General features: G+C 40.4%; 1 protein-coding gene across 1 annotated transcript; it reads left to right on the forward strand.

The window, feature by feature from the left end:
• The first annotated feature begins 18,047 nt into the window (after positions 1-18,047).
• On the forward strand, positions 18,048-27,985 carry LOC128599203 (annexin A1). Its single transcript, XM_053610683.1, has 13 exons — positions 18,048-18,381; positions 18,837-18,907; positions 19,859-19,943; positions 20,333-20,427; positions 21,456-21,569; positions 22,387-22,477; positions 22,920-22,999; positions 23,093-23,149; positions 23,260-23,353; positions 25,847-25,942; positions 26,591-26,649; positions 26,764-26,886; positions 27,801-27,985. The coding sequence occupies exons 2-13, from the start codon at positions 18,848-18,850 to the stop codon at positions 27,858-27,860; spliced, it is 1,014 nt and encodes a 337-aa protein (XP_053466658.1). The 5' UTR covers positions 18,048-18,381; positions 18,837-18,847; the 3' UTR covers positions 27,861-27,985.

Below are 27,985 nucleotides of genomic sequence, written 5' to 3' on the forward strand. Positions count from 1 at the left end.
ATTATTATTATTATTATTATTATTATTATTATTATTATTAAAAAGAATGCCACATTATACATTTTATTACTTTTAATGTTTTGGAAAGTCACAAAACAAGTTACTTATAAACATTCACTCCCTCACTTCATTTGAAAGCCCACTGTTACCAAGAAAACATAACGCATTCCTGTGTTGGAAAACTTACAGTTACTTAAAGTTACAGCTTTACCCCTGATTTAAGCCCCAAAACTGGAGACCTATCTCCTCACAGAACTCAACAATCATATGTTTTTGTTAAAAAAAAAAAACACATAATAACACAGCCCTTTGAATGGTCTGCACTTATATAGTGCTTTTATCCAAAGCGCTTTACACTGGTTCTCATTCACCCATTCACACACACACACACACACCAATGGTAGCAGAGCTGCCATGCAAGGCACTAGCTTGCCATCGGGAACAACTTGGGGATCAGTGTTTTGCCCAAGGACACTTCGGCATGTGGAGTCATGTGGGCCAGGAATCGAACCGCCAACCCTACAATTAGTGGACAACCCGCTCTACCACCTGAGCCATAGCCGCCCCTTTATTATTAGACATACTGTATGATTAGATAACATGAAGCATCCGTGATATACGTAGGTTCCTGTGTAAGTGGTTACTAAAGAAACAAGCGTTTTAATATAAACTCTAAGGGCTCAAATGGGGCCCCTGACAGACCTTCCGGGATCACAGAACGTCCCTGGAAGGTATGCGCGGCCTGCAGATGGGCCTCAGCCTCCTACAACCTCAGTTGTGAGACCAGAATCTATGAGCTGGTGCCCCTCAGGGGCCAGACCCACAGTTTCCATAGTTCAGGCCAAGGGTGAAAATCAGCCCTCCAGCTTGAGACGGTAGATCCCTGCAGATGGGAATCTCCCAAGGAGTGCCATCTAGCAGGGATATTATCTTTGAGAACCATATTCGAGCTGGACAATAAGGTGCTACTAGCAACAGACTTAGACTGTCTTGGTGAACTGTCGCTAGAACTTCTGGATGCAGAGCGATTGGGGAAAAGCGTACAAATGTGACCTCGGCCACATGTGCACCATAGCGTCCAGCCCTAATTGTGCGGGAGGAGTGAGGATGAACCACTGCGGGCAGTGTGTTGTCTCCTTGGAGGTGAACACATGCAGTCCCGCTTGGCCAAACCTCCGCCTTATGGACGCCACCACTTGTGGATGGAGCCACCAATCCCTGGTCCTCAGCCCCTGCCTCAACAGGATGTCTGCCCCCACATTCCAGTTGCCCAGAATGTACATTGCACTCACTGCCAAAACTTTCCTTCTGCCCAGAGCAGAATTAGTTGTGCCTGCCTGAACAGGGGGCGTGGACATAATCCTCCTTGGTGGTCAATATATGAGACTTGATTTGTCTGTAAACACATGGTGACCTCTCAATTGAAGAAGAGGGAATTTCAGTGCTAGAAATATGGTCCACATTTCTAGGCAATTTATATGCCGCTCCAGATGAGGGCCACTCCAGAGACAGTGAGTTGGACAGCTGTCTAAGACCGTGCTCCAGCCCGTGAGGGAGGTGTCTGTCATTACTGTCTTGCGCTAAGGAGACACCCCTAGAGAGTGACCCAAGGCTAGAAACCGGGGACACTTCAATTCTCAGAGCACATAGACATCGCCGCATGATACTGAATACTCTCAGAGGTTTCGTCCTCAGACCAAATCCCCAACTTCTCAGCCACCACTGTCTCCTGTGAAATAGACCCGGTAACCCTTTTCTATGGTAGACAGAACCCATGGAGACACATTTGGCAGTGGTTTCCATGCTGCCAGATGGTCTTTTAGTGATGTTAACTATTCCACATTCTATTGGAGGGAAAGCATCAGATGTTCGTTGCCCTGTGACAGCTCACTGAAAAGAGAATACTGAAAACTTCGGACAGCTTTGGCTATGGGCAGTCCTATAGTAGCACTGGGGGCTAACTGCCCTAACAACCTTATGTCCCCGATACGTCCCTTCATAGCCCCTCAGGACCGCTCTTCTTTGTCTGCTTGGCCTTTATGAGCATTCTCAGATCAGGCCAATAGCAGGCCGTGACAGTAGCCGCCCGGTTCCCCTGGCAGTCTGCGGGGGTTGACGGGCTGCCATACTCACCTTCTGTGTCTCCCACACACTAGCGCTGGCTCCACTCGTGGTTGCCTGGGTGAACTCGACACAACAGGGAAGGAACTGGCTAAATGCCACCATATGTTGAGCTCACTCAGCAGGTCTGCTTGGTAGGCCTGCAACACTGTCACTGTCTGCAGTGACCCACAAGCAAGACTACTATTGCATAGGCCTTGCCCACCAATGCCATGGTGGCCTTACATGGTGGATTGGATGGCAAAGCTTCCCCCCTAAATTACCTGCCATCAATGGGGAGAGGTAGCTCACAAGCGCCCCCTCCACCTTCAGCATAGCTAAATAACCATGCCGTTCATCCCCACAATGGCCGAATAATCCAACATCGTGGGGTTATAAATACGGCTTATGCATGGTTTTCCCCCAGAAGCCTGATATTTTGTCATGCACTTCTGGAAGAAAGGGGAGTTTTCTGCAGTGTGATGGATTTACTTTCACTAGGGAGAAAAAAGTTCATCCAGCCTTAGTAATCATTTCAAGCAGCTCTTTATATGCTGCTCTCAGTTTTTAGCACACCATTCTGAAAGGTATTATTACTATTATTTGTGTGTGTGTGTGTGTTGTTGTTTTTTGCCTTTCCATAGCGGAAGGAGGAGTCATGATGCATGCCCCAAAATGCAGCGGAGAGCCGGACCCAGAAGACAGAGCATGAAATAGAGCAGCGCTCGTCTCCAGCTCCTTTTCCGGATACATAAGAGATCCCCCAGACCTGAGATGGCTAGCTGCCTCAGCAGTGGCCAGCCCAGATCCGTGAGGCTCTGAAACCCAACTCGCTTCGGCTTCTGAGAAGAGAGCGAGCGGAACTGCCTAATTTAGGCTTTACAATGCGCAGTCAGACCTCTCGAGGGCTGCCCTTGCATGCTCCACCCTTAGACACTTCACACAGAAAGTGTGCACTACTCCCTGTGATGAAACAGGAGCAAGGCGTAATACACTTCCTGAATTATCTCACTCATATTTTTCTCTCACGTTCATTCCTTTTTTTGCTTCTCTTTTTTTAAAGGGATAGAAAAGTCAAGAGATTTTGAGAAAAGATAGAGAGGAAATGAAGCGTCTTTTTGTTTCTTTACACAAACAACCGACATGCAGTCTCGCTGAAGATAATAAGGCTGACGGCGCGGTTCACAGGTGCCATATATAAATCACGCGACGCGCTTAAATGCCACGTCACTTGATCATGGCAGGCCTATAAACAGGCATGATTTTACACAAGCTTCAGATACCTATTGCGCACGAGGGCGCTCCCATAGTGTTATGCTAAACGCAACATGGCGTTCCCTTAGAAAGGGAACAACAGGTCAAAAACCCTTCATGATTACATGAACATCAGCTGTGTCTAGTGACTAATATTAGAAGATGCCCTTAGGAATTGATAAACAACTTCACATCCTGATGTCATCACATGTACCTATTAAATGCCTGTTTGACGCCAGGAACTGAAGGGATCAGATCATTTACAGTGTTTGCATTTTTTTTTATTGCAAAAAAAAAAAGGACACCATATGTTGACTTTGGACCAGTTGGTGGCACATGTTATTTGTTTTGGTTCACGGCTCAGCAATACATTCCACAGTTTGAAATTTGGAAGATGAAAAGATCTAGTTAAGGTTAAGAGGACTGGGGTGATTGTAGCTTTTTTGAAACTTCATTAATAAACACAACATAATTGCTCATTAGATGTTTTTGAACTGGTAAGGCTCAAGGGCTTGATACAGGTATACTACAGCAGATAAGTTACAAAAAAGGTACTGTACAGTAAAATCTAAGGACTAGGAATAGTACCCATTGGGGCAGTGGTGGCAGTTAAGGTTTTGTGCTAACAAAATGTCATGAGTTCAAGTCCCAGGTCTGCTACAGAACAAGCCCTGATAACAAAGGAGCAGTGGCACAATGTTGGCCTACACCTAGCCATTCTTCTCACCCACATACCTTCATGCAAGAACTGAGATGAAACCTTGATAAAATTGTATCTCGCACGTGATACGGGGCAGTTTCCGCATAGCAAATGTATCAGTAAATGTAGGCAGGCTGCCGAACGTTGTCAAAAACCTTGCTAGCTACGTGTGATTTCCTCAGACAGTGAACACAGTCACACTTTGATCCACTTGTTAGATAGTTATGTGTCGTGGCAAAAAAAGAAAAGAAAAAAAAATCAAAAGCTTAACCAGTTTAGTTTGTAATCAGATACAGGCTGCACCTATGCTGCAGTCAGAAGATGAGCCTTAAATGCGATTTAAAAATTGAACAAGTAAACATCGGACCTCTGACCATAAAAAATGGCATAAAAAAAAAAAACCCTGATATAAGTGTAGCGCCTCCATTAGGTCGCCAAGACACCGCGACTTAATGGATGCCCAGATGAGTCATACAAAGGAAAACATAGACCAGTACTCTAGGTTCAGCAGTAAGAGATTGAATGGAATGAACAGACAGGCAACAAAGGCAAGTTGAAATTATGTTTAAAAGTTTATATTAAGAAAAATGATGAATGAAATGAATTAATGAATTGTTTCTCTTTAGGGAAACAAAAACAGTAGAAAAGAAGATCAATGGAATAACAATGAAATCACTGATTGTCAATAAATGCAGAAAAAAAAACCAAATAAACTAGGTTCTGGGCTTTCTATTTTTTCTTCTATTTTTCCCTCTTTAATCTTTTTCTTTTTGAAACCTAGATTTATAGTATAGTGCCTCTAGTTTAACTCCTAGTCCCACCCTTATTTGTCTTTTAGTGTTCTAATTATGTATTTGAACTAATTTTAGTTTTTAGGGTACTTAATTGAAATCTACACTGGTTTAGTTACACTTTTTACATACCCAGTAACTTTAAACTTCAATATGATATTCAAATCAGAAGTTCAACTCACAAACCCAAAAAATAAAACTTACAATTCAAATGTTTCACACAATAAACCCCTTATCTTTAAATTAAAACAATACAAGGCAATAAACGATGAAACAAGTGATAAAGACACACAATTCAATTGTCAGTATAGGTAAACAGTTTAGTCAATAGATTCAATAGTGTATCTTTCAAATATCAGTGAGACATTGGATGTAACAGTTCAGGCCTATTGTCGTGTTGACCTGAACGTCGATTGAGATGAGCAGAGAGTTCGATGTCAGTTCACTCTGTCGTCCAGCACAGTTTTTTTCATCCAGGGAAAACTATGAATACTCTGAAATATTTTGCTGTATTCAGTTTAATCAAGATTTGGTGCCATCTTGTTCCACACGGTGATGAACTCAGTCCGTGTCATTGCCGGGTTCATGATGAAAACATTCAAAAATAACTCAAAATTACTTGTAAAACAAAAGATAGTTCAGTTTAAACAAGAGCAATATCTTTCTAAACGTTCTGTATAGTTTTAAATCACAACTGTTATTATTTTCCTCTAAGAATAATATCTGCCAATTTATCTCTGCTCACATTTTCCTCTCTCTTCCCCGTTCTGCTGACGTCATCCCCTTGCTTTCTGTTCCCTTTCACCTGATGGTCATATCACAGCAAACCAGTGACTACATTTCCCATACTGCACAGCAGCCTACAAACATGGCCACCATGGACTGCAATTCCCAGAACACTCACAGACATACACACACAGAACAGTACACTCATTCTAATCACGCACAGCTGCATCCAATTTACAGCACTCACAACCACGTTATAAAAGAGACATTTTGAACACTATGACTTCGTGAAGTATTATGTACAGTTGCTTAGTCTGTCGTATTTCCAAGCCTTATCTCATGGTTGCTTTTCTGGTTATGGACTTTGTTTACCCTGTTGACCTCAATTCTCTGTTCTGCCTAGTTTTGCCTGTTTCACTGATCGTTTGACCCTAGCCAGACTTGGACTTTGTTTTCTGCCTGATCCTTTGTATTTCGTATTGTTTTATTAAACTGCCATACCTGCATTGCTTCCATCTCAGCCTCCATTACGTGACACTGATAGATCTGCAGTGAACGCTACCTCACATTCTCTTACAGGCAACATAACATTCAACTATTTCTTACATTCATAACCGGAGAAAAATAACAAAAGAAATTTTGCACCTCTGAATTCAGATATTAATTTACTTTTCTCTTCTTTTTTTTTCTTAATTTCTATTTGTAATCACTCTGGGTTACATAAGCCCAGTTGAGACAGCGAGTCGGACTTTCTGACTGGGGTCTCCCAGTCAGAAAGTCCAGGATCCAGTTGCAAAGGGAGGTGGTCAGACCCAGCAGGCTCAGCTTTGTTATCAGTTGTTGTGGGTTGATTTTGTTGAATGCTGAACTGAAGTCTATGAAGAACATACTTACATAGTTGCCCTTTTGTCTAGATGGGTCAGAGAAAGATGGATGGTAGTACATATGGCTTCTTCTGTTGAGCAGTTGAGTGGTTATGTGTTTCATGACTAGTTGCTTGAAGCACTTCATGATGATAGGTGTGAGTGCAACGGACGTGTAGTCACTCAGGCAAGACACAGACGATTTCTTCGGCACAGGAATGACGGTGGTCACCTTGAAGCACAGAGGGATGACTGATTAGTGCAGGGAAATGTTAAAGATGTCTATGAGGGCATCTGCAGCTGATCAGCTCATTCCCTGAGCACCCAGCCAGGTATGCTGTCAGGACCTGTAGCGTTCCGTGGGTTAACTCTGTACAGAGTTTTCTTGACATCTACTGCAGACAGACAATTTACTTGGTCAGTGGGAATTGGGGTGGTCTTCCATGCTGGCATATTGTTCTGTGCTTTGAACCGTGTGTATAAATCGCTCAGTGCAACTGGGAGCGAGGCATCATCATCACAGACAAGTGGTGTAACTTCGTGGTCTGTGATGGCCTGAATGCCTTGCCACATATGCCTTTCTGCATAGTTGCGCTTTGCTTCATAGGGCTGCCTTGTTGTCAGACCTGAAGGCAGTGTCTTGGGTTTTCAGCAGTGAGATAACTTTTGCAGTCATCCACGGCTTCTAGTTTGTGCATGTAGTGATGGACTTGAAGAAAGTCACATCATCTATGCATTTACTGATGTAGCTAGTCACTCATGCTGTGTATTCCTCCAAGTCTGTGATGTTCTTCAATTTACTGAGGGTGCGGATCATCATTTTTGTTCATCCTCACTCACTTTAACCCCTGACTTTGTCATCGCCAAATCTTATTCCTAATGTAGAAGAATAAATAAACACAAACATATTTGTCCATAAATCTTCTGCTACCTGAGCTTGTTGGGGCATGAGGAAGGCACTTATCCTTCAACTGTTAAACTTTTTCACAAAATGAAAATTTAGCTCAATCACTCCATTTAAGTAGCTGCATTATCCTGGGCAGGGGTGGAGCCAGGCCCAGGAACACTGGGCGTGAGGCACATACACACCTTGGATGAGACTCCAGTCTGTCGCAGGTCACCATGAACACACATTTTCAAACACGGATTCAAACCTAGGGGTAGTGTAGCCATTCACCAATCTGCATGTTTTTGGGTGGTTCTCACCTGTTTCAGGACCAGTTTGGCACTCTTCAAGAGTGGTCTGTATGCTGGGATTAGCACAACAGACATGTGTTCCGAGCAACCAAATCAACATGCTGGGGGGATTCTGGCAGCACTGATTTCATATTCGAGTGGTTAAAGTCTCCAGCGACAATGAAACCCCATAGAGTTCACTTAACACTTCCCTTGTGTTAGTGCCAAGGGGAATGTACACCGCAACAATGATCATGGTGATAAACTCTCTGGGGAGGTAGTATGGCTGGCATTTCACAGTAACAAACTCCACTAGCACCGGAAAGTAGCTTGGAACCACAACGGTATTCCAGCACTATTCGTTATTTATGCGAACCCACAGACCACCACCGCGAGTCGGACAGTGTACCTGACAGTGCTGATGTGAAAAGTAGCTTGGAACCAGAACAGTATTCCTGTACCATTCGTTATTTATGTGAAACCAGAGCCAGGCCCAGGAACACTGGGCGTGAGGCACATACACACATTGGACAGACTCCAGTCTGTCGAAGGGCACCATGAGCACACACTTTCACACACTCATTCACATCTAGGGGTAATTTAGTGTAGCCAGTTCACCAAGCTGCAAGTTTTTGGGTGGTGGGAGAAAATCAGAGAACCTGGATAAAACCCATGCAGACACATAGACAACATGAGAAATGACACACAGAGTTTCTGTGAGCCCAGGAAAAATCTGAATTCCAAGATTTTAAAAAATCATGGGACTCTCCTATAACATGAAGTCAACATAAGGCAAAATTATGGGGTGGACATTATTTGAGAATATTGATATATAAACGATTGACAAACTGACATTTCTACACTATTAATATCTGACATTTTGCATACAGTCCCCTATAAAAGTACTGGAACAGCAAGGCCATTTCTATTTTTTTCACTATACATTGAAAAAATTGAGATCTGAGATCAAAAGATTTTGATCAAAAGGGTTTGAGATCAAAAGATGAATGAGACAACAGAATTAATTTCCTCATATTTACATCTAGATGTGTTAAACAACATAAAACATGGCACCTTTTATGGTTCACCCATTTTGGTTCACCCAATGGCTCACCCATTTTTTCAAGTGATAAAAAATACTGGAACAAACAAACAAACAAACATACATACATACATAGATGATTTATTTGTCCTCAAAGAGGGAATTTTTTTCCACCATGGGTGTGTAGAAAACAAACACAACAACACCATAGATATTAACCATCAAAGCAATCACAGACATAGATGGTGCCTGTGGCTGATAAATGTTTCTTGCTGCCCAGGTGTGCTCTGTTAAAGTGATTCTTTAAATAATTAATATCTATGAATGTCTATGCATGGTTTGAGCCATAAGTTTTGCCTGTGAAGACTGCATAAACCAACATGAAGATGAGAGAGCTGTCTATGGGAGAAAAGAGGGAGAATCTATCAGTCATTACACAAACATTGGGCATAGCCAATACAAAAAGTTGGAATGTACTGAAAAAGAAAGAAAACATTAAAAAAAAAAAATGTGTAAATCCCCAAAACCACAGTCTGTGACATCACCAACAACCTTCACAGGGCAGGGGTGACAGTATCACAATTCACCCTTCAAGAAAAACCATACCACAAGATGAAAACCCCTCATTTGCAGTAAGAATCAGAAAGCCAGTGAAATTTGCAAAGAAATACAAAGATGATCCACAAAAGTTCTGGAACATAGATTAACCTCTACCAAAATGATGGAAAGGCCAAAGTGTGGAGAAAGAAATGATCTGCTCATAATCCAAAACATAGAATCTCATCAGTCAAGCATGGTGGAGGTAGTGTCATGGCTTGGGCTTGTATGACTGCTTCTGGACCAAGCTCACTAATCTTTATTGATAATGTAACTCGTGATGGTAGCAGTAGAATGAATTCAGAAGTTTACAGGAGCATTTTATTGGTCAATTTACAGAGAAATGCATCCAAATTAATCGGGAGAAACTTTATTATGCATCAAGATAATTATCCAAACACACTGCCAAGGACTTTATCAGGGGGAAAAGTGGAAGGTTTTAGACTGGCAAAGTCAATCACCAGACCTAAACTCAGTTGAGCAGCATTTCACCTCCTGAAGAGGAGACTGGAGAGAGAAATCCCCCAAAACAATCACCATGTGAAAGAGGCTGTGGTAAAAGCCAGGAAAAGCATCACAAAAGCAAAAAACTATTTGGTTATGTCAGTGAGTCACAGGCTTGATGCAATAATTGCAAGCAAGGGATATGCAAACAAATATCAGGTAGTGTTTAATTTATTTCAAGACGTATCTGTTCCTATACTTTTGCTCAGCTGAAAATTGGGTGGTCTGATACAAAAGGTTCTATGTTTTATGTTGTTTAACACGTCTACATGTAAATACCAGGAAATAAAAACTGAAATCCTAAACTCTCATCTCATATCCATCCTTTGATCTCAAACCCAAATGTATTTAGTGTATAGCACAAACAAATTAATTGGCCTTGCCGTTCCTAATAGTTTCAGAGGGGAGAGTAACTCATAAACTAATTATTAAGTCTGAGCGATTAGGAGAAATCTGATCAGAGCCTTCTTAAGTAAATGAGAGTGTGATCTATGACTAATGTATATGTGCAACTAAGGGCCTAGTACCTTTCTGAAACAGGTATGGTAACTGTTGATTCTCACACAGAAACACACCTAAACATGGTTAAAACCAAGTTTTGCACGGACATGTTTAAGATCATCAAGACAGGAGTGATTATATAGAGTGATTATTTGATAGCATAATGTTGTAATAATTGATAATAATTCCATGTTGCTGCCTTCTATTTTCTTTAGCAGACTTTGACGTGCATGTACATGTACTGGTGACCGGAATTCAAAGCCTCATCTGTATGTGTTGCAGAGAAAACTGTTTAAAAAAATAATGTACACAGATATTCAAAGAGAAAAACAGGATGCTGAAGTAACCTGTGTACATATGTGAAGAGCTGTGCATGTTCATAGATTTCATGAATGTGTGCTTTAATAGTTACAAAGTATTAAATGATCTGCATTGTTCTGTACTGAAGATAAAACAACATATGCATAATATTAGCTAGTCTTTTAAAAGGTTTAAAAATGTTTTAGATCTTGGCCAAATATGTAGTTTTCAGGTTATCAGCTACACCTAACTTGTATATAAATGCACTTGGTCAGGCCTCGAATACGACTACTCTGAAAGTGTCAATTAATTTTCCATAATAGCAGCTCTGATGACAGTGTCAGCTGTCTTTATATTAACGTGTTTGTACGGCAGACAATCGACATAATCTCAGCCTAATAATAAACATATTTAATGTGTTGTCATTTACTGAAAAATTGTTGACATGGTGAAGTTTCCTGTAAGGAGACGATTGTTTAACATTTATGGAAGGAGTCTCCAGTGTCGACGCTTTGTAACATTCAGTAAATTTTCAGGACAGATGAGTTTGTGCTTTTCTCAATAATATGACAACATGACATGCTTTTTTTTTTGTTGTCTTATTACCATTAAGCGAGAGAGAGAGAGAGTGAGAAAACACAGGCTGATGAGGGGACTACAGTTTACAGCTGCTATAATGTAAGTGATAACAGGAAGTAATGTCTCGCAGATGTCCACAACATTAAATGTAGCTATAAACATCATTTAAATCATAAAACAATGTGTAAGTAGAAAGACATAACAAAAATGTTACTTCTGAGACTAATAATAAAACTTCTGAGACTTTTTTCTGATTAATTTGCCACTGTTGTGTGCATGCTCTCATGTTAATTTGAATTCAAATGATTTTTACATAATATAATTGTTTATTAATTAATGTTGAGAGGGACACTTTTAAATAATTTAGAAAAAGGGCAGGGGCTCAAGCCCCCAGAGATGATGATATGGATCCAGACCATTTTTCTGTGGCATTTTTCACTTGCAGTGTTAATTTATCTTCTTTGTCTTATCCCTTAGTTCATACGACCAGTCATACTAACCACGCTGCTAAACCCTAACTCTGCTTAACAACGGAGGTTTGTCACAGGTGTGGCACATAATTTAGTACAGTATTTAGTATTCAGTTTGTGACACAGCTATGAAGAGATTGCAGCACATGTTGTGCAACAAAAGCAACGTCACTTTACATCCACAGGAATGAGGTAATGAATTCATGTTGTGATAATTATACAAGGCAATATCACTGTTTCTATGTCAATACTTGGTTATATGATGTATTCTAATATATTTATCGTGCAAAATGTGTTTGTGCTTCTTATGTGTAGTCTGCTGTGACCTCAACTCTCAACTGTAAGTCTCTTTGGATAAACAGAGGCCTACTCATGAAATAATTAAATCTCTCAGTATATATGACTTATTTTACTGTATCGTCTTGCATTTTAAGTTGTCATGACTTAACATACAAGAAAGTGTCGTGTGCAGTGGTATTGAGTCATAGTGGGTTAGTTGTTTGACTACCCAAGTTGAGCATTGGGAGACAGCAGGGTGTTGAGTAATCTGACTGCCTCAGGGAAGAAACCGTTGCGGTGTCTGCTGGCAGTAGCACGGATACTCCTACACCTTCTGCCAGATGGAAGAAGGGTGAAGAGTCCATGAAGGGTGAGAGGGGTCATCTGCAATACTGATGGGTTTGTAGATGCAGTGGTTGTAGAATGAGGTGTCCATGGTGGATAGAGAGACTCTGATGATCTTTTCATCTGTTCTCACAATTTGCTGAAGGGTCTTGCAGTCAGAAGCTGTGCAGTTCCCGTGCCACATGGTGAGACAGCTTGTCAGGACACTTTCTATCATCCCTCTGTAGAAGGCTGTGAGGATGGGAAGGGGAAGTTTGGTTCTCTTCAGGAAGTATAGGTGCTGCTGGGCCTTCTTGGCTAGGCAGGTGGTGTTGAGAGTCCAAGAGAGGTCCTCTGTCATGTGCAAGAAATTTTGAGCTTTTGACTCTCTCCACAATTGTTCCATTGACGTGCAGTGGTGCGTGGTCCGCTCAGGTTCTCCTGAAGTCAACAATCATCTATTTAGTCTTATCAACATTAAGAGATAGATCTCTCTACACCATTCTGCGAGCTGGTTCAACTCACCCCTGTACGCTGACTCATCATTGTTGCTGATAAGGCCCACGGCTGCAATGTCATCAGCAAACTTGATGATGTGATTAGAACTGAAATTTGCAGCACAGTCCTAAATCAGCAAGGTAAACAGCAGTGGACTGAGCACATAGTCCTGGGGGGCACCGGTGTTCAGTGTGGTGGTACTGGAGGTGGAGATGCCGATCCTGACAGACTGGGGTCTCCCAGTCAAAAAGTCCAGGATCCAGTTGCAAAGGGAGGTGGTCAGACCCAGCAGGCTCAGCTTTGTTATCAGTTGTTGTGGGTTGATTTTGTTGAATGCTGAACTGAAGTCTATGAAGAGCATACTTACATAGTTGTCCTTTTGTCTAGATGGGTCAGAGAAAGATGGATGGTAGTACATATGGCTTCTTCTGTTGAACGGTTGGGACGGTAGGCATACAGAAATGGGTTCAGTGTGATAGGAATACTGCTGTTTATGTGTTTCATGACTAGCTGCTCGAAGCACTTCATGATGATAGATGTGAGTGCAACGGACGTGTAGTCACTCAGGCAAGACACAGACGATTTCTTCGGCACAGGGATGACGGTGGTCACCTTGAAGCACAGAGGGATGACTGATTAGTGCAGGGAAATGTTAAAGATGTCTATGAGGGCATCTGCAGCTGATCAGCTCATTCCCTGAGCACCCAGCCAGGTATGCTGTCAGGACCTGTAGCGTTCCGTGGGTTAACTCTGTACAGAGTTTTTTTGACATCTACTGCAGACAGACAATTTACTTGGTCAGTGGGAATTGGGGTGGTCTTCCACGCTGGCATATTGTTCTGTGCTTTGAACCGTGTGTATAAATCGCTCAGTGCAACTGGGAGCGAGGCATCATCATCACAGACAAGTGGTGTAACTTTGTGGTCTGTGATGGCCTGAATGCCTTGCCACATATGCCTTTCTGCATAGTTGCGCTTTGCTTCATAGGGCTGCCTTGTTGTCAGACCTGAAGGCAGTGTCTCAGGTTTTCAGCAGTGAGATAACTTTTGCAGTCATCCACGGCTTCTAGTTTGTGCATGTAGTGATGGACTTGAAGAAAGTCACATCATCTATGCATTTGCTGATGTAGCCAGTCACTCATGCTGTGTATTCCTCCAAGTCTGTGATGTTCTTCAATTTACTGAGGGTGCGGATCATCATTTTTGTTCATCCTCACTCACTTTAACCCCTGACTTTGTCATCGCCAAATCTTATTCCTAATGTAGAAGAATAAATAAACACAAACATATTTGTCCATAAATCTTCTGCTACCTGAGCTTGTTGGGGCATGAGGAAGGCACTTATCCTTCAACTGTTAAACTTTTTCACAAAATGAAAATTTAGCTCAATCACTCCGTTTAAGTAGCTGCATTATCCTGGGCAGGGGTGTAGCCAGGCCCAGGAACACTGGGCGTGAGGCACATACACACCTTGGATGAGACTCCAGTCTGTCGCAGGTCACCATGAACACACATTTTCAAACACGGATTCAAACCTAGGGGTAGTGTAGCCAATTCACCAATCTGCATGTTTTTGGGTGGTTCTCACCTGTTTCAGGACCAGTTTGGCACTCTTCAAGAGTGGTCTGTATGCTGGGATTAGCACAACAGACATGTGTTCCGAGCAACCAAATCAACATGCTGGGGGGATTCTGGCAGCACTGATTTCATATTCGAGTGGTTAAAGTCTCCAGCGACAATGAAACCCCATAGAGTTCACTTAACACTTCCCTTGTGTTAGTGCCAAGGGGAATGTACACCGCAACAATGATCATGGTGATAAACTTTCTGGGGAGGTAGTATGGCTGGCATTTCACAGTAACAAACTCCACTAGCACCGGAAAGTAGCTTGGAACCACAACGGTATTCCAGCACTATTCGTTATTTATGCGAACCCACAGACCACCACCGCGAGTCGGACAGTGTACCTGACAGTGCTGATGTGAAAAGTAGCTTGGAACCAGAACAGTATTCCTGTACCATTCGTTATTTATGTGAAACCAGAGCCAGGCCCAGGAACACTGGGCGTGAGGCACATACACACATTGGACAGACTCCAGTCTGTCGAAGGGCACCATGAGCACACACTTTCACACACTCATTCACATCTAGGGGTAATTTAGTGTAGCCAGTTCACCAAGCTGCAAGTTTTTGGGTGGTGGGAGAAAATCAGAGAACCTGGATAAAACCCATGCAGACACATAGACAACATGAGAAATGACACACAGAGTTTCTCTGAGCCCAGGAAAAATCTGAATTCCAAGAAGATTTTAAAAAATCATGGGACTCTCCTATAACATGAAGTCAACATAAGGCAAAATTATGGGGTGGACATTATTTGAGAATATTGATATACAAACTATTGACAAACTGACATTTCTACACTATTAATATCTGACATTTTGCATACAGTCCCCTCTAAAAGTACTGGAACAGCAAGGCCATCTCTATTTTTTTCACTATACATTGAAAAAATTGAGATCTGAGATCAAAAGATTTTGATCAAAAGGGTTTGAGATCAAAAGATGAATGAGACAACAGAATTAATTTCCTCATATTTACATCTAGATGTGTTAAACAACATAAAACATGGCACCTTTTATCTGGGCTCACCCATTTTTTCAAGTGATAAAAAATACTGGAACAAACAAACAAACAAACAAACATACATACATACATACATAGATGATTTATTTGTCCTCAAAGAGGGAATTTTTTTCCACCATGGGTGTGTAGAAAACAAACACAACAACACCATAGATATTAACCATCAAAGCAATCACAGACATAGATGGTGCCTGTGGCTGATAAATGTTTCTTGCTGCCCAGGTGTGCTCTGTTAAAGTGATTCTTTAAATAATTAATATCTATGAATGTCTATGCATGGTTTGAGCCCTAAGTTTTGCCTGTGTAGACTGCATAAACCAACATGAAGACGAGAGAGCTGTCTATGGGAGAAAAGAGGGAGAATCTATCAGTCATTACACAAACATTGGGCATAGCCAATACAAAAAGTTGGAATGTACTGAAAAAGAAAGAAAACATTAAAAAAAAAAATGTGTAAATCCCCAAAACCACAGTCTGTGACATCACCAACAACCTTCACAGGGCAGGGGTGACAGTATCACAATTCACCCTTCGAGAAAAACCATACCACAAGATGAAAACCCCTCATTAGCAGTAAGAATCAGAAAGCCAGTGAAATTTGCAAAGAAATACAAAGATGATCCACAAAAGTTCTGGAACATAGATTAACCTCTACCAAAATGATGGAAAGGCCAAAGTGTGGAGAAAGAAATGATCTGCTCATAATCCACAATATAGAATCTCATCAGTCAAGCATGGTGGAGGTAGTGTCATGGCTTGGGCTTGAATGACTGCTTCTGGACCAAGCTCACTAATCTTTATTGATAATGTAAATCGTGATGGTAGCAGTAGAATGAATTCAGAAGTTTACAGGAGCATTTTATTGGTCAATTTACAGAGAAATGCATCCAAATTAATCGGGAGAAACTTTATTATGCATCAAGACAATTATCCAAACACACTGCCAAGGACTTTATCAGGGCAAAAAGTGGAAGGTTTTAGACTGGCAAAGTCAATCACCAGACCTAAACTCAGTTGAGCAGCATTTCACCTCCTGAAGAGGAGACTGGAGAGAGAAATCCCCCAAAACAATCACCATGTGAAAGAGACTACGGTAAAAGCCAGGAAAAGCATCACAAAAGCAAAAAACTATTTGGTTATGTCAGTGAGTCACAGGCTTGATGCAATAATTGCAAGCAAGGGATATGCAAACAAATATCAGGTAGTGTTTAATTTATTTCAAGACGTATCTGTTCCTATACTTTTGCTCAGCTGAAAATTGGGTGGTCTGATACAAAAGGTTCTGTGTTTTATGTTGTTTAACATGTCTACATGTAAATACCAGGAAATAAAAACTGAAATCCTAAACTCTCATCTCATATCCATCCTTTGATCTCAAACCCAAATGTATTTAGTGTATAGCACAAACAAATTAATTGGCCTTGCCGTTCCAATAGTTTCAGAGGGGAGAGTAACTCATAAACTAATTATTAAGTCTGAGCGATTAGGAGAAATCTGATCAGAGCCTTCTTAAGTAAATGAGAGTGTGATCTATGACTAATGTATATGTGCAACTAAGGGCCTAGTACCTTTCTGAAACAGGTACGGTAACTGTTGATTCTCACACAGAAACACACCTAAACATGGTTAAAACCTGTTAAAAGTTTTGCACGGACATGTTTAAGATCATCAAGACAGGAGTGATTATATAGAGTGATTATTTGATAACATAATGTTGTAATAATTGATAATAATTCCATGTTGCCACCTTCTATTTTCTTTAGCAGACTTTGACGTGCATGTACATGTACTGGTGACCGGAATTCAAAGCCTCATCTGTATGTGTTGCAGAGAAAACTGTTTAAAAAAATAATGTACACAGATATTCAAAGAGAAAAACAGGATGCTGTAGTAACCTGTGTACATATGTGAAGAGCTGGGCATGTTCGTAGATTTCATGAATGTGTGCTTTAATAGTTACAAAGTATTAAATGATCTACATTGTTCTGTACTGAAGATAAAACAACATATGCATAATATTAGCTGGTCTTTTAAAAGGTTTAAAAATGTTTTAGATCTTGGCCAAATATGTAGTTTTCAGGTTATCAGCTACACCTAACTTGTATATAAATGCACTTGGTCAGGCCTCGAATACGAATACTCTGAAAGTGTCAGTTAATTTTCCATAATAGCAGCTCTGATGACAGTGTCAGCTGTCTTTATATTAACGTGTTTGTACAGCAGACAATCGACATAATCTCAGCCTAATAATAAACATATTTAATGTGTTGTCCTTTACTGAAAAATTGTTGACATGGTGAAGTTTCCTGTAAGGAGACGATTGTTTAACATTTATGGAAGGAGTCTCCAGTGTCAACGCTTTGTAACAGTCAGTAAATTTTCAGGACAGATGAGTTTGTGCTTTTCTCAATAATATGACAACATGACATGCTTTTTTTTTGTTGTCTTATTACCATTAAGCGAGAGAGAGAGAGAGAGAGAGAGAGAGAGAGAGAGAGAGAAAACACAGGCTGATGAGGGGACTACAGTTTACAGCTGCTATAATGTAAGTGATAACAGGAAGGGATGTCTCGCAGATGTCCACAACATCTATAAACATCATTTAAATCATAAAACAATGTGTAAGTAGAAAGACATAACAAAAATGTTACTTCTGAGACTAATAATAAAACTTCTGAGACTTTTTCTGATTAATTTGCTACTGTTGTGTGCATGCTCTCATGTTAATTTGAATTCAAATGATTTTTACATAATATAATTGTTTATTAATTAATGTTGAGAGGGACACTTTTAAATAATTTAGAAAAAGGGCAGGGGCTGATGTCCCTTCAGTAAAGGGTGTGGTGGTACATTTTTGATATATTTCTTTCACTCCCTGGGTTCCTGTAATGTGCAGCAATTAGCCACACCCACAAGGACACAGAAATCAAGCCAACCTAAAATTTTGCCACACTTGTTACGTCAGAGTGTGGATATAATAAACCTGCGGTGTTTGTGCAGCATCTCCACCGTCTGTCAGAGCGAAGATCTTGGTAAGTGAAGAGTTGAGATGTCCTCAGTGATTTGATTTCTTTCATTCATTTATGTGTTTATTAATTAATTAATTTTTAAAGATGATTCCTTTTTGGACTTCTTAATATATGGAGTACTATAGTGATGCTGGAAAACTGTTTGGAAAACTTCCAAACTAATTACAATGATTTTAAAAGGTCTACATATATAATAATGCAATATAGCTTATGTCTTGAGGCATAATATATTCAACCTAGGTTACATATGTATGATATTTAAGTGCAGATATTTTTTATATTTCCTAATTATGAAGTTTTTTAAAAAAAAAAAAAGCTTTGCATGCACATGCATGAGAAGTGAATCATCTGTATCACACTTCACTGCATGACTGTGATTTCAGTCACTTTTGTCCAATTGAATGTTTTATTATGAGATTTAAAGCCTTGGCACTTAATCAGAATATTATTTCTTGCAGATTCATCCAACATGGCTTTTCGTGGCGAGTTTCTTAAGCAGATTATATATCTGGGTGTTCCTGATGATGTTGTAAGTTTCCATAACAGATTTTGAAGGAATGAGTGAAAAACCAACTCCTTTTTCTCTTCATCAGACAGAAAAATTTACCATGAGAGAGAGAGAGAGAGAGAGAGAGAGAGAGGGAGCGAGGGGAGTGTATGAGTCTGATGTAAGCATGTCCTCTCTGGATTAAATCAGCTTTTTTTCAAGAATAGCAACAAGTGTGTATTAGTTTACCTGAGTGTGTTTCATGTTTCTGAAGCAGTTGTAGGCAATAACTTTGGTGTTTGCAGATTTATTAAAGGTATCGTTTGGCCAAAATTTCCTCCTTACTAAAAATGTAATTGATCAGCCAAGACACGTTTGGTTCTCATGCTTACTTTTGCACGGACGTTCCAAAGCTAATCTTGTTATCAAGTGGGCGAAGCTTATGGTTACTGGTTTAGCATGACTAAAACATGGCATGCTTGTTGTGGTTTCTGACACTGTTGTCTATAAAAATGGACAAAAGCTCCACCCTGAAGATGAATCACTTCAGCTTATGAATCGCTTTTTCAATCATCTGAACTATTTCTGCTTTTGTATCACTTTCTTATGCACAATTTTCCTTAGCACATAGCTGAATTTATAAAGGCTAGTTTGGATATTAGAAGTGATCCAGATGATGATTTTAACGGAGACGTTTCTCTTTTGATGAACTGTTCATGTACAAATATCTCTGAGCTTATACATGTTGTTTTCATCTATACATGTTGTGAGTGTGTGATTATTTAGACATGAAGCCTGCACAGTGTGTGTGAAAAGGAAACATATAGATCCACTGCAAAGAATATCTGGGCAGATAAAATGGCAGATAAAAATGTGTCAATTTAAACTCTTGTCAAACTATCCCTTTAAGAGTATGGATGTTTTGCGAGGTAGATTTTGTGTGTGTGTTTTAACTGTGTGTGTGTGTGTATGTGTGTGTGTGTGTGTTTGTAGGGTTGTCAGGGGACTGTGATACTATTCCCTCAGTTTAACGCAGCCGGAGATGCGGCCTTTCTGGACCAAGCCATCAAGACAAAAGGTAACATGATCAAACAGATCAAACTGACCTGTGTAACAACAAACACGGTTTCATCTGCACTAAATCATGAGCCAAATACTCTGACTCATGAAATAAATGAACTGTAGATACTCTACATGTATGTATGTTTGTGTGTGTGTGTGTGTGTGTGTGTGTGTGTGTGTGTGTGTGTGGTAGCCTGGGAAAACCCTTCATATGGTGCAATTCTAACGTTTGCTTCTAGCTCTGAAATATGTTTTCCTTTTGCATATGTCTCTGTTAGAATGATCTAGATGGATAATGTGACCTGTATTAATCATACAGGCTACACTGCTGATGCTATTATTTTTCTTTGTATTGTTGAATTGCACTGTGTGTAAGTGTTCTGACCTGTAGTTCGTTGCTCTCAGGTGTAGATGAGGACACCATCATCAACATTCTCGTGAAGCGGACCAACAATCAGAGGCAGCAGATCAAAGCTGCGTATCAGAAGGCCACTGGCAAGGTGAAGTCTCTAAAACTTTTCAGGAAAACACGTATCAGATGTCGCTGAAGCTGGATTCTGGCAAAAAATTTAAAAACTTTGAATAGTCATTAAATCAATGTACAGGATAGTAGTTTATTTTGAACAATTAATGTTTTGGTGTGTTTCAGTTAAATTGGAATGAAATCCTTTTTCACTTTTAAGTATAAAGGATAGAAGTATAAACAGAGTAAGGATAAACAGACTTTAAAATGGTTGAACTTTACTTGTGGTTGAGCTACATGGAAAAAAAAAAAAGAGAAAAAATTCTCTAGTCTTTATTACTACATAATAGAAAATATCAACATTTGAAGGGTTTTGCCTGGCCAACACTTGAACGCATACCTGAGAGCTGATAAAGTAAGTCTACTAAATTGCACTAGTAAATCCACAAGACTCGATTGCTTATTGTTTAATCCAAGATACTCAGTTGTTGACTCAATAAAGCCAGTAAGCTCTCCCACACCCATGCTGTGGCTCACTTTTACTCATCACCAAACCTCACCTAATAAAGATTTCTGTAGTCAAAGACCCATTTGACTATAAAATAAATTCCACTGACCACCTCAGTACAGAGTTATTTCATGAACATTATCTAGATTTTTCAAAGAGTATTTTTTTTTTTTTTGGCACCATAAAGCATTAGGTCTGAGCTGACTTTTGTGCTTGGACCCCTGAATATAATCATGTTGATAATGAGGGCTGTGATTCCCAACACTGTAACAACATAAAATAAAAAATAAAATCATGGACTCCAATTTGAGATCCAGTGTCTTAGAGGATCAGGTATAGCTCAAGTGTAGGAAGTCTATAAAGAAGACACACATTGACTCAACCATGAGGCATAAATATCACTAAAGAGTAAATGTTAGTATACTGATAGAGATAACATGATAAATGGTTATAGAAGCAGATTTTTCAAATAAACAATGATATGTACTAAGGGTGTGTATGCCCACTTTTTGGAAATGACTAAAACTGGTGAAAAACGTTGCCCCTTTTGTGCGCAGCCCCTCGATGTCGCTCTGCAGGCAGCACTGAAAGGTGAGCTGGAGGATGTGGTTCTGGCTTTGCTCAAGACTCCTGCTCAGTATGATGCCCAGCAGCTCAAACTGGCCATTAAGGTAATACACTGAATCCTTACCATGAATGTTTTGGAGGTCATCTTCTAAGTCACAGCTCTGTAGCTTCCCAGTTCTCCACTCCGTTACATCTCGTGTAAAGCAGGAAGACATTTGATGTGTGTTGTTCTAGCCTAGTCAATTCATCCTTGATTGCGTTCCTTGGGCATTTCACTCAGGACAGTGTTTTCTTGACAGTGATGTTTGCTGTGCAGATGTTTGCAGATTATATTTAATAAAATTGTGCAGGATTGCATAGAAATGAAGACATGTGATGTAGAATACATTTAATTTGTAGCCACAATGGTCAAACATCTCATTTCTTTTTAAAGAGGAGGACCTCTGACATCTGATTGAGGGCCAAATGGTGGTTTTACCTACATTCTGTAGCTGATTATGTACTTTGTATGGCCATATTGCTCTAGCCAGATGCTGCTCTAGCCAGATGCATGGCAACCAATAGTAAATCAGGACAGGAACACCATCTAGCAACCAGTGTGAAGTGATTTGAGCAATGTGAACTGATAAATCACTGACTGCATGAAAACAGGGATGCCCACTCCCTGAGTACATATACGCTTGTGGAGCAAGTGACCATTCATTTGATGCAAGTGATCAATTTTATCAAGTCATGAGGGGGAAGGATGTGTTGAAAATTCTATAAGAACATAGTGTAAATTGTGTTGTGTCAGGGTACAGCAGAACTGGATTTGTTTCACCTGAATTGCATTAAATATAACGAACCTGTATTCATCCATTTTCTGAATCTATGATGCAATTATGAGGATGTCTTAATCTCTAGCGCTTGCTCACGTTCTAGGGCTTGGGTACAGAGGAGGACACCTTGATTGAGATTTTGGCCTCCAGATCCAATAAGGAGATCAGAGACATCAAACATGCCTACAAGGAGGGTAAGCTTGACTTTTTATTTATGGGAAAATGGATGAAAATATTGGTGTATGGTAGTTGTAGCTTCTCCTCTGATGGTGTTGAGGCTTGTAAATGATGTATAGATATTAACCAGGCTCAAATTCATAATCAGAAGAGGATTTCATGTGGGTTTGATGGGTTACAGTGCGAGCACCACATGGACCCATTCCTGATGAATACAGTTTCTACCATAATGCATAGCTGAGAAAGCTAATTTATTGAGTCAGTTAATAACCTGGAAAGGACTGACCCAAAGTCATCTATGACTCCGCATCCCACCATGGTGTCACTGATTATTTTTTACAATTTTATTTATTTATTCTGTAAATGTTAAGCTAACTAGCTAACAGTGACTAACTCAATGCATGGAGTATCTGACTTATAATAGGAATAAGCAACCAAAATTAATATTATTTTCTATAGAATTCAAGAAGGAGCTGGAGGCCGACATTAAGTCTGACACGAGCGGATACTTCAGGGATTGCCTTCTGGCTCTCTGCAAGGTAGGTTCATAACTGAACACAATGTTTGGATGAAGGGAATAGTGAGGGTTTGTGTGTAAACAACTGAATTTCTACATTTTGCTTGTCCTACAGGCTACCAGAAGTGAGGACAAGACTGTGCATGTGGATCTGGCAGAAAAAGACGCCAAGGTAAGGAGATGTGTGTGTGTGTGTGTGTGTGTGTGTGTGTGTGTGTGCAGGCACTTTGTATTTATGCTTTTATCTTAACTTGCTTATAAACGATGTGTGCAATTCTCTAGGATCTCTATGAGGCCGGAGAGAAGAGGAAAGGCACCGACTGCTCTGTGTTCATCAACATCCTGACCAGCAGGAGCGCTCCTCAACTCAGAAAAGGTACATATTTAACCATATTTAATTGTACAGAGTTGTGTAGAATATTTTAAATATCACTGATTTTAACCCTGCATTCACACGAACAAGTGAAAAGTTGCTGATATTTTGTCTCTTATGTGCACTGCCCAGCATTCTGATGAGAAATGGAAGCAGCTACAGTGTCTCACAAAAGTGAGTCCACCCCTCACATTTTTGTAAATGATATAATGTATATTTGATTATATCTTTTCATGTGACAACACTGAAGAAATGACACTTTGCTACAATGTAAAGTAGTGAGTGTACAGCTTGTGTAACAGTGTAAATTTGCTGTCCCCTCAAAATAACTCAACACACAGCCATTAATGTCTCAACCGCTGGCAACAAAAGTGAATACACCCCTAAGTGGAAATGTCCAAATTGGGCCCAAAGTGTCAATATTTTGTGTGGCCAACATTATTTTCCAGCACTGCCTTAACCCCCTTGGGCATGGAGTTCACCAGAGCTTCACAGGTTGCCACTGGAGTCCTCTTCTACTCCTCCATGACGACATCACGGAGCTGGTGGATGTTAGAGACCTTGTGCTCCTCCACCTTCCGTTTGAGGATGCCTGACAGATGCTCAATAGGGTTTAGGTCTGGAGACATGCTTGGCCAGTCCATCACCTTCACCCTCAGCTACTTTAGCAAGGTAGTGGCCGTCTTGGAGGTGTGTTTGGGGTCGTTATCATGCTGGAATACTGCCCTGCGGCCCAGTCTCCGAAGGGAGGGGATCATGCTCTGCTTCAGTATGTCACAGTACATGTTGACATTCATGGTTCCCTCAATGAACTGTAGCTGCCCAGTGCCGGCAGCACTCATGCAGCCCCAGACCATGACACTCCCACCACCATGCTTGACTGTAGGCAAGACACACTTGTCTTTGTACTCCTCACCTGGTTGTCGCCACACACGCTTGACACCATCTGAACCAAATAAGTTTACCTTGGTCTCATCAGACCACAGGACATGGTTCCAGTAATCCATGTCCTTAGTCTGCTTGTCTTCAGTAAACTGTTTGCGGGCTTTCTTGTGCATCATCTTTAGAAGAGGCTTCCTTCTGGGACGACAGCCATGCAGACCAATTTGATGCAGTGTGTGGCATATGGTCTGAGCACTGACAGGCTGACCCCTCACCCCTTCAACCTCTGCAGCAATGCTGGCAGCACTCATACGTCTATTTCCCAAAGACAACCTCTGGATATGACGCTGAGCACGTGCACTCAACTTCTTTGGTCGACCATGGCAAGGCCTGCTCTGAGTGGAACCTGTCCTGTTAAACCGCTGTATGGTCTTGGCCACCGTGCTGCAGCTCAGTGTCAGGGTCTTGGCAATCTTCTTATAGCCTAGGCCATCTTTATGTAGAGCACCAATTCTTTTTTTCAGATCCTCAGAGAGTTCTTTGCCATGAGGTGCCATGTTGAACTTCCAGTGACCAGTATGAGGGAGTGTGAGAGCGATGACATCAAATTTAACACACCTGCTCCGCATTCACACCTGAGACCTTGTAACACTAACAAGTCACATGACACCGGGGAGGGAAAATGGCTAATTGGGCCCAATTTGGACATTTTCACTTAGGGGTGTACTCACTTTTGTTGCCAGCGGTTTAGACATTAATGGCTGTGTGTTGAGTTATTTTGAGGGGACAGCAAATTTACACTGTTACACAAGCTGTACACTCACTACTTTACATTGTAGCACAGTGTCATTTCTTCAGTGTTGTCACATGAAAAGATATAATCAAATATTTACAAAAATGTGAGGGGTGTTCTCACTTTTGTGAGATACTGTATATATAGATGGATGGATGGATAGATAGCGCGATCTGCCAACTAGTTAAACATAAATTAAATAATGCACTAATCAGCGTAAAAAATCAGTTGTTTGAACGTTACGTTCTGGACTTTGTACTAGCCTCATTGGCAGATTAGCAAAACCAGCTAACTGTACTTGGTACGTACATTCCCCAGAGGCAATAAGGGTCTCTGCTACTTTATTCCATGCTTAACTGTTCTTTGTAATGTCTCTGATATGCATATGGCATGATAATATAAAACCATGGTTATGAGTTTTTCTAGCATTTTTGCAAGTCAAACCGTTTTGAACTAAAGTTCTGAGTTGAAGTTGAGTGAGGAACTGAAGAAACGTTGGACCATATGCGCCACAGTGTTGGTCCAAGGAATGATTCTAATTGTTTGGGTTTGTATCTTTACTGTGTCATACCTAATCCTAATTCAAAAGTATTGAGTGCTTGTGGCATTTCAGTGGAATCTAAAAGCATGGTAGCATTAGGAATTTTCAAACTTGTTTGCAATGTGAGTGTTTAATCTACACAACAGGCTTGGAATTTGAACTCCACTTACAAAAACAATGTTAACTTGAACTGCTGAGCTACACCAGTCCTCCAGCTCAGACTAAGCATTGTTATTATATAAAAGCTTGTCTCAGTTTGTCTTATTTCTTTGTCTTCCAGTTTTTGAATGCTATTCCAAGTTCAGCAAAGTGGATATGGCCAAAGCAGTTGACCTGGAGCTAAAGGGAGACATTGAGAACCTTTTGGTTGCCATTGGTAAGATATTCATGCTTGTTCTGTCATTCTATACTGATGGGTAATATTTAGGGTTGGTTTGAGGAAAAATAATATAGCAACTCTCAGGGATGAGATCAAGGGTTCAATCCCAGCTGGTTGAGCAAGTTAGCTGCAAGTTTGGACAAAAGCATTAATGGAACCCAATTACACCTTTCTCCTGTGTTTTAAAGTTTATTTGAGGTTTTGTTTCCCTTTTCCGTCCCTTGATTGCCACTCCCTGACACGCCTGTTAGCTCTCAGTTGCAAAAATATGGCAAGAATGATGAGTTAGAACGTACAACCGGCCATAAAGTGTTTGTTGTGCATCAGGACAAAAAAAAAAAAATCCCCAAAACAGATCTTGTCAGTTTCACACCAATGAAGATTCAAGATCAACAGGTTTTTTTTTTTTTTCATATATCAATAATGAAGAAGAAATAAGAAATATTCTGCAAATTGGATATTGATTTATAGAGTCTAGAATATTCTTGTAGATATGAATTGTTGATTACTTTGTTGGCCATTGATTATAATGTCCTAAGTTCGTATTTATTGAGGAAAATCTGTTCCCAGATCAACATGCCGATGCTTTGTAAATAGCACCCCACCTTTATGAGGGAATCATTTCTCCTTTTTTGTCTCTGCTAGTCAAATGTGCTGGAAGCAAACCTGCTTACTTCGCTGAAAAACTCAACCTGGCAATGAAGGTAAATTCGTTTTAGGTTTTTATATCTACTCCACTCCCCTGAGCATGGGGTCTGCAGTCTATACGCTAATGAACAATTGCAGCGCTAAATGTATTTTGTATTACTTGCATATAGGGCTCTGGCTACAGAGGGAAGATCCTGACCCGCATCATGGTGAGCCGCTCGGAGATTGACCTGGTGCAGATCAAGAATGAATACAAGAAGAAATACGGCAAGACTCTCTACAAGGACATTCTGGTAGGTTCTGATAAAGTAATAGATGAAAATTAAAAAGTGCTGCTAATTGGTGTTTCCATCTGCTTGTCTGCCTAATCTCTCAAATTGCTATAAGGCAAATGAATAAAAGAGCTAACAAATGATAATGGCAAACCTATTTTTTAAATTGCGTTTGTATTTGCATGCTCCACAACAAATCTTGGAAGGCAGATCCCCTCTTGGGTACATTATTTTGCCTAATTTGAAGGCATGTTTCCTTCTCAGTGTGGGCTGTCCTACGATTCCATTCTCCAGGTCAACCATGAACATCCATTTTGACAAACATAGCTGAATAAACCTGACCAAGTTTATAGTTGTATGTCGTTGTAGTTGTAGCTACCAGCAGTGTTTTTCGTGTTGATTCTGTTTCTCAAATTGGCTCTATGTAAACGAAAGTGTAAACAAGGAACTTAGATATTATGCAACCAAATGGGGAGATGCCAATTAAAATGTGCCATTCTGTAGTTATACTACTACTACTACTACTACTACTAATAATAATAATAATAATAATATCAATAATAATGGCAGCAGCAATAAACACCAGTGTGGTCTTTCTTTGTCCCGTGGGCTTTGTATCTGCCCACCTGCTCCTGCTAGCTAAGAGTAAAACCACCTACAACTTTTTGGTTTGACCCTATAGCATCCCAGTCTCAATACACCTCTAGTACAGTGTATTTAATATCGTGGTCTGTGGTTTAGGACAAGATCAATAACTATATCTTAACCTCTTCATAATACACAAATAGTCATTTTCCATTTTGCATAATTAAAAAAAATATCAATTCACTTAACATTAGGAGCAGTGTAGTTGCAACACTGCACCATTGCATCAAGTTGTACACTGTGCTGAGATTTTCTTTCAGTGGTCTGATCATGCTTTCTGTCATTTTCAGGACGACACCCAGGGTGACTATGAAAAGATCCTGCTGGCATTGTGTGGAAGTGATCAGTAAACTGCAGCACCTGTTTCTGTTCATTGTGAAGATACTTATTTTCCACATAAAAAGAAAAACTCATAATGAATTAAGTGATCATCAAGCACATTTGTGATTAAAGAATGAAATTTCTTTGAGTGCCA

This window comes from Ictalurus furcatus, chromosome 22, assembly GCF_023375685.1.
Source record: "Ictalurus furcatus strain D&B chromosome 22, Billie_1.0, whole genome shotgun sequence".
NCBI classification, from domain to species: domain Eukaryota; kingdom Metazoa; phylum Chordata; class Actinopteri; order Siluriformes; family Ictaluridae; genus Ictalurus; species Ictalurus furcatus.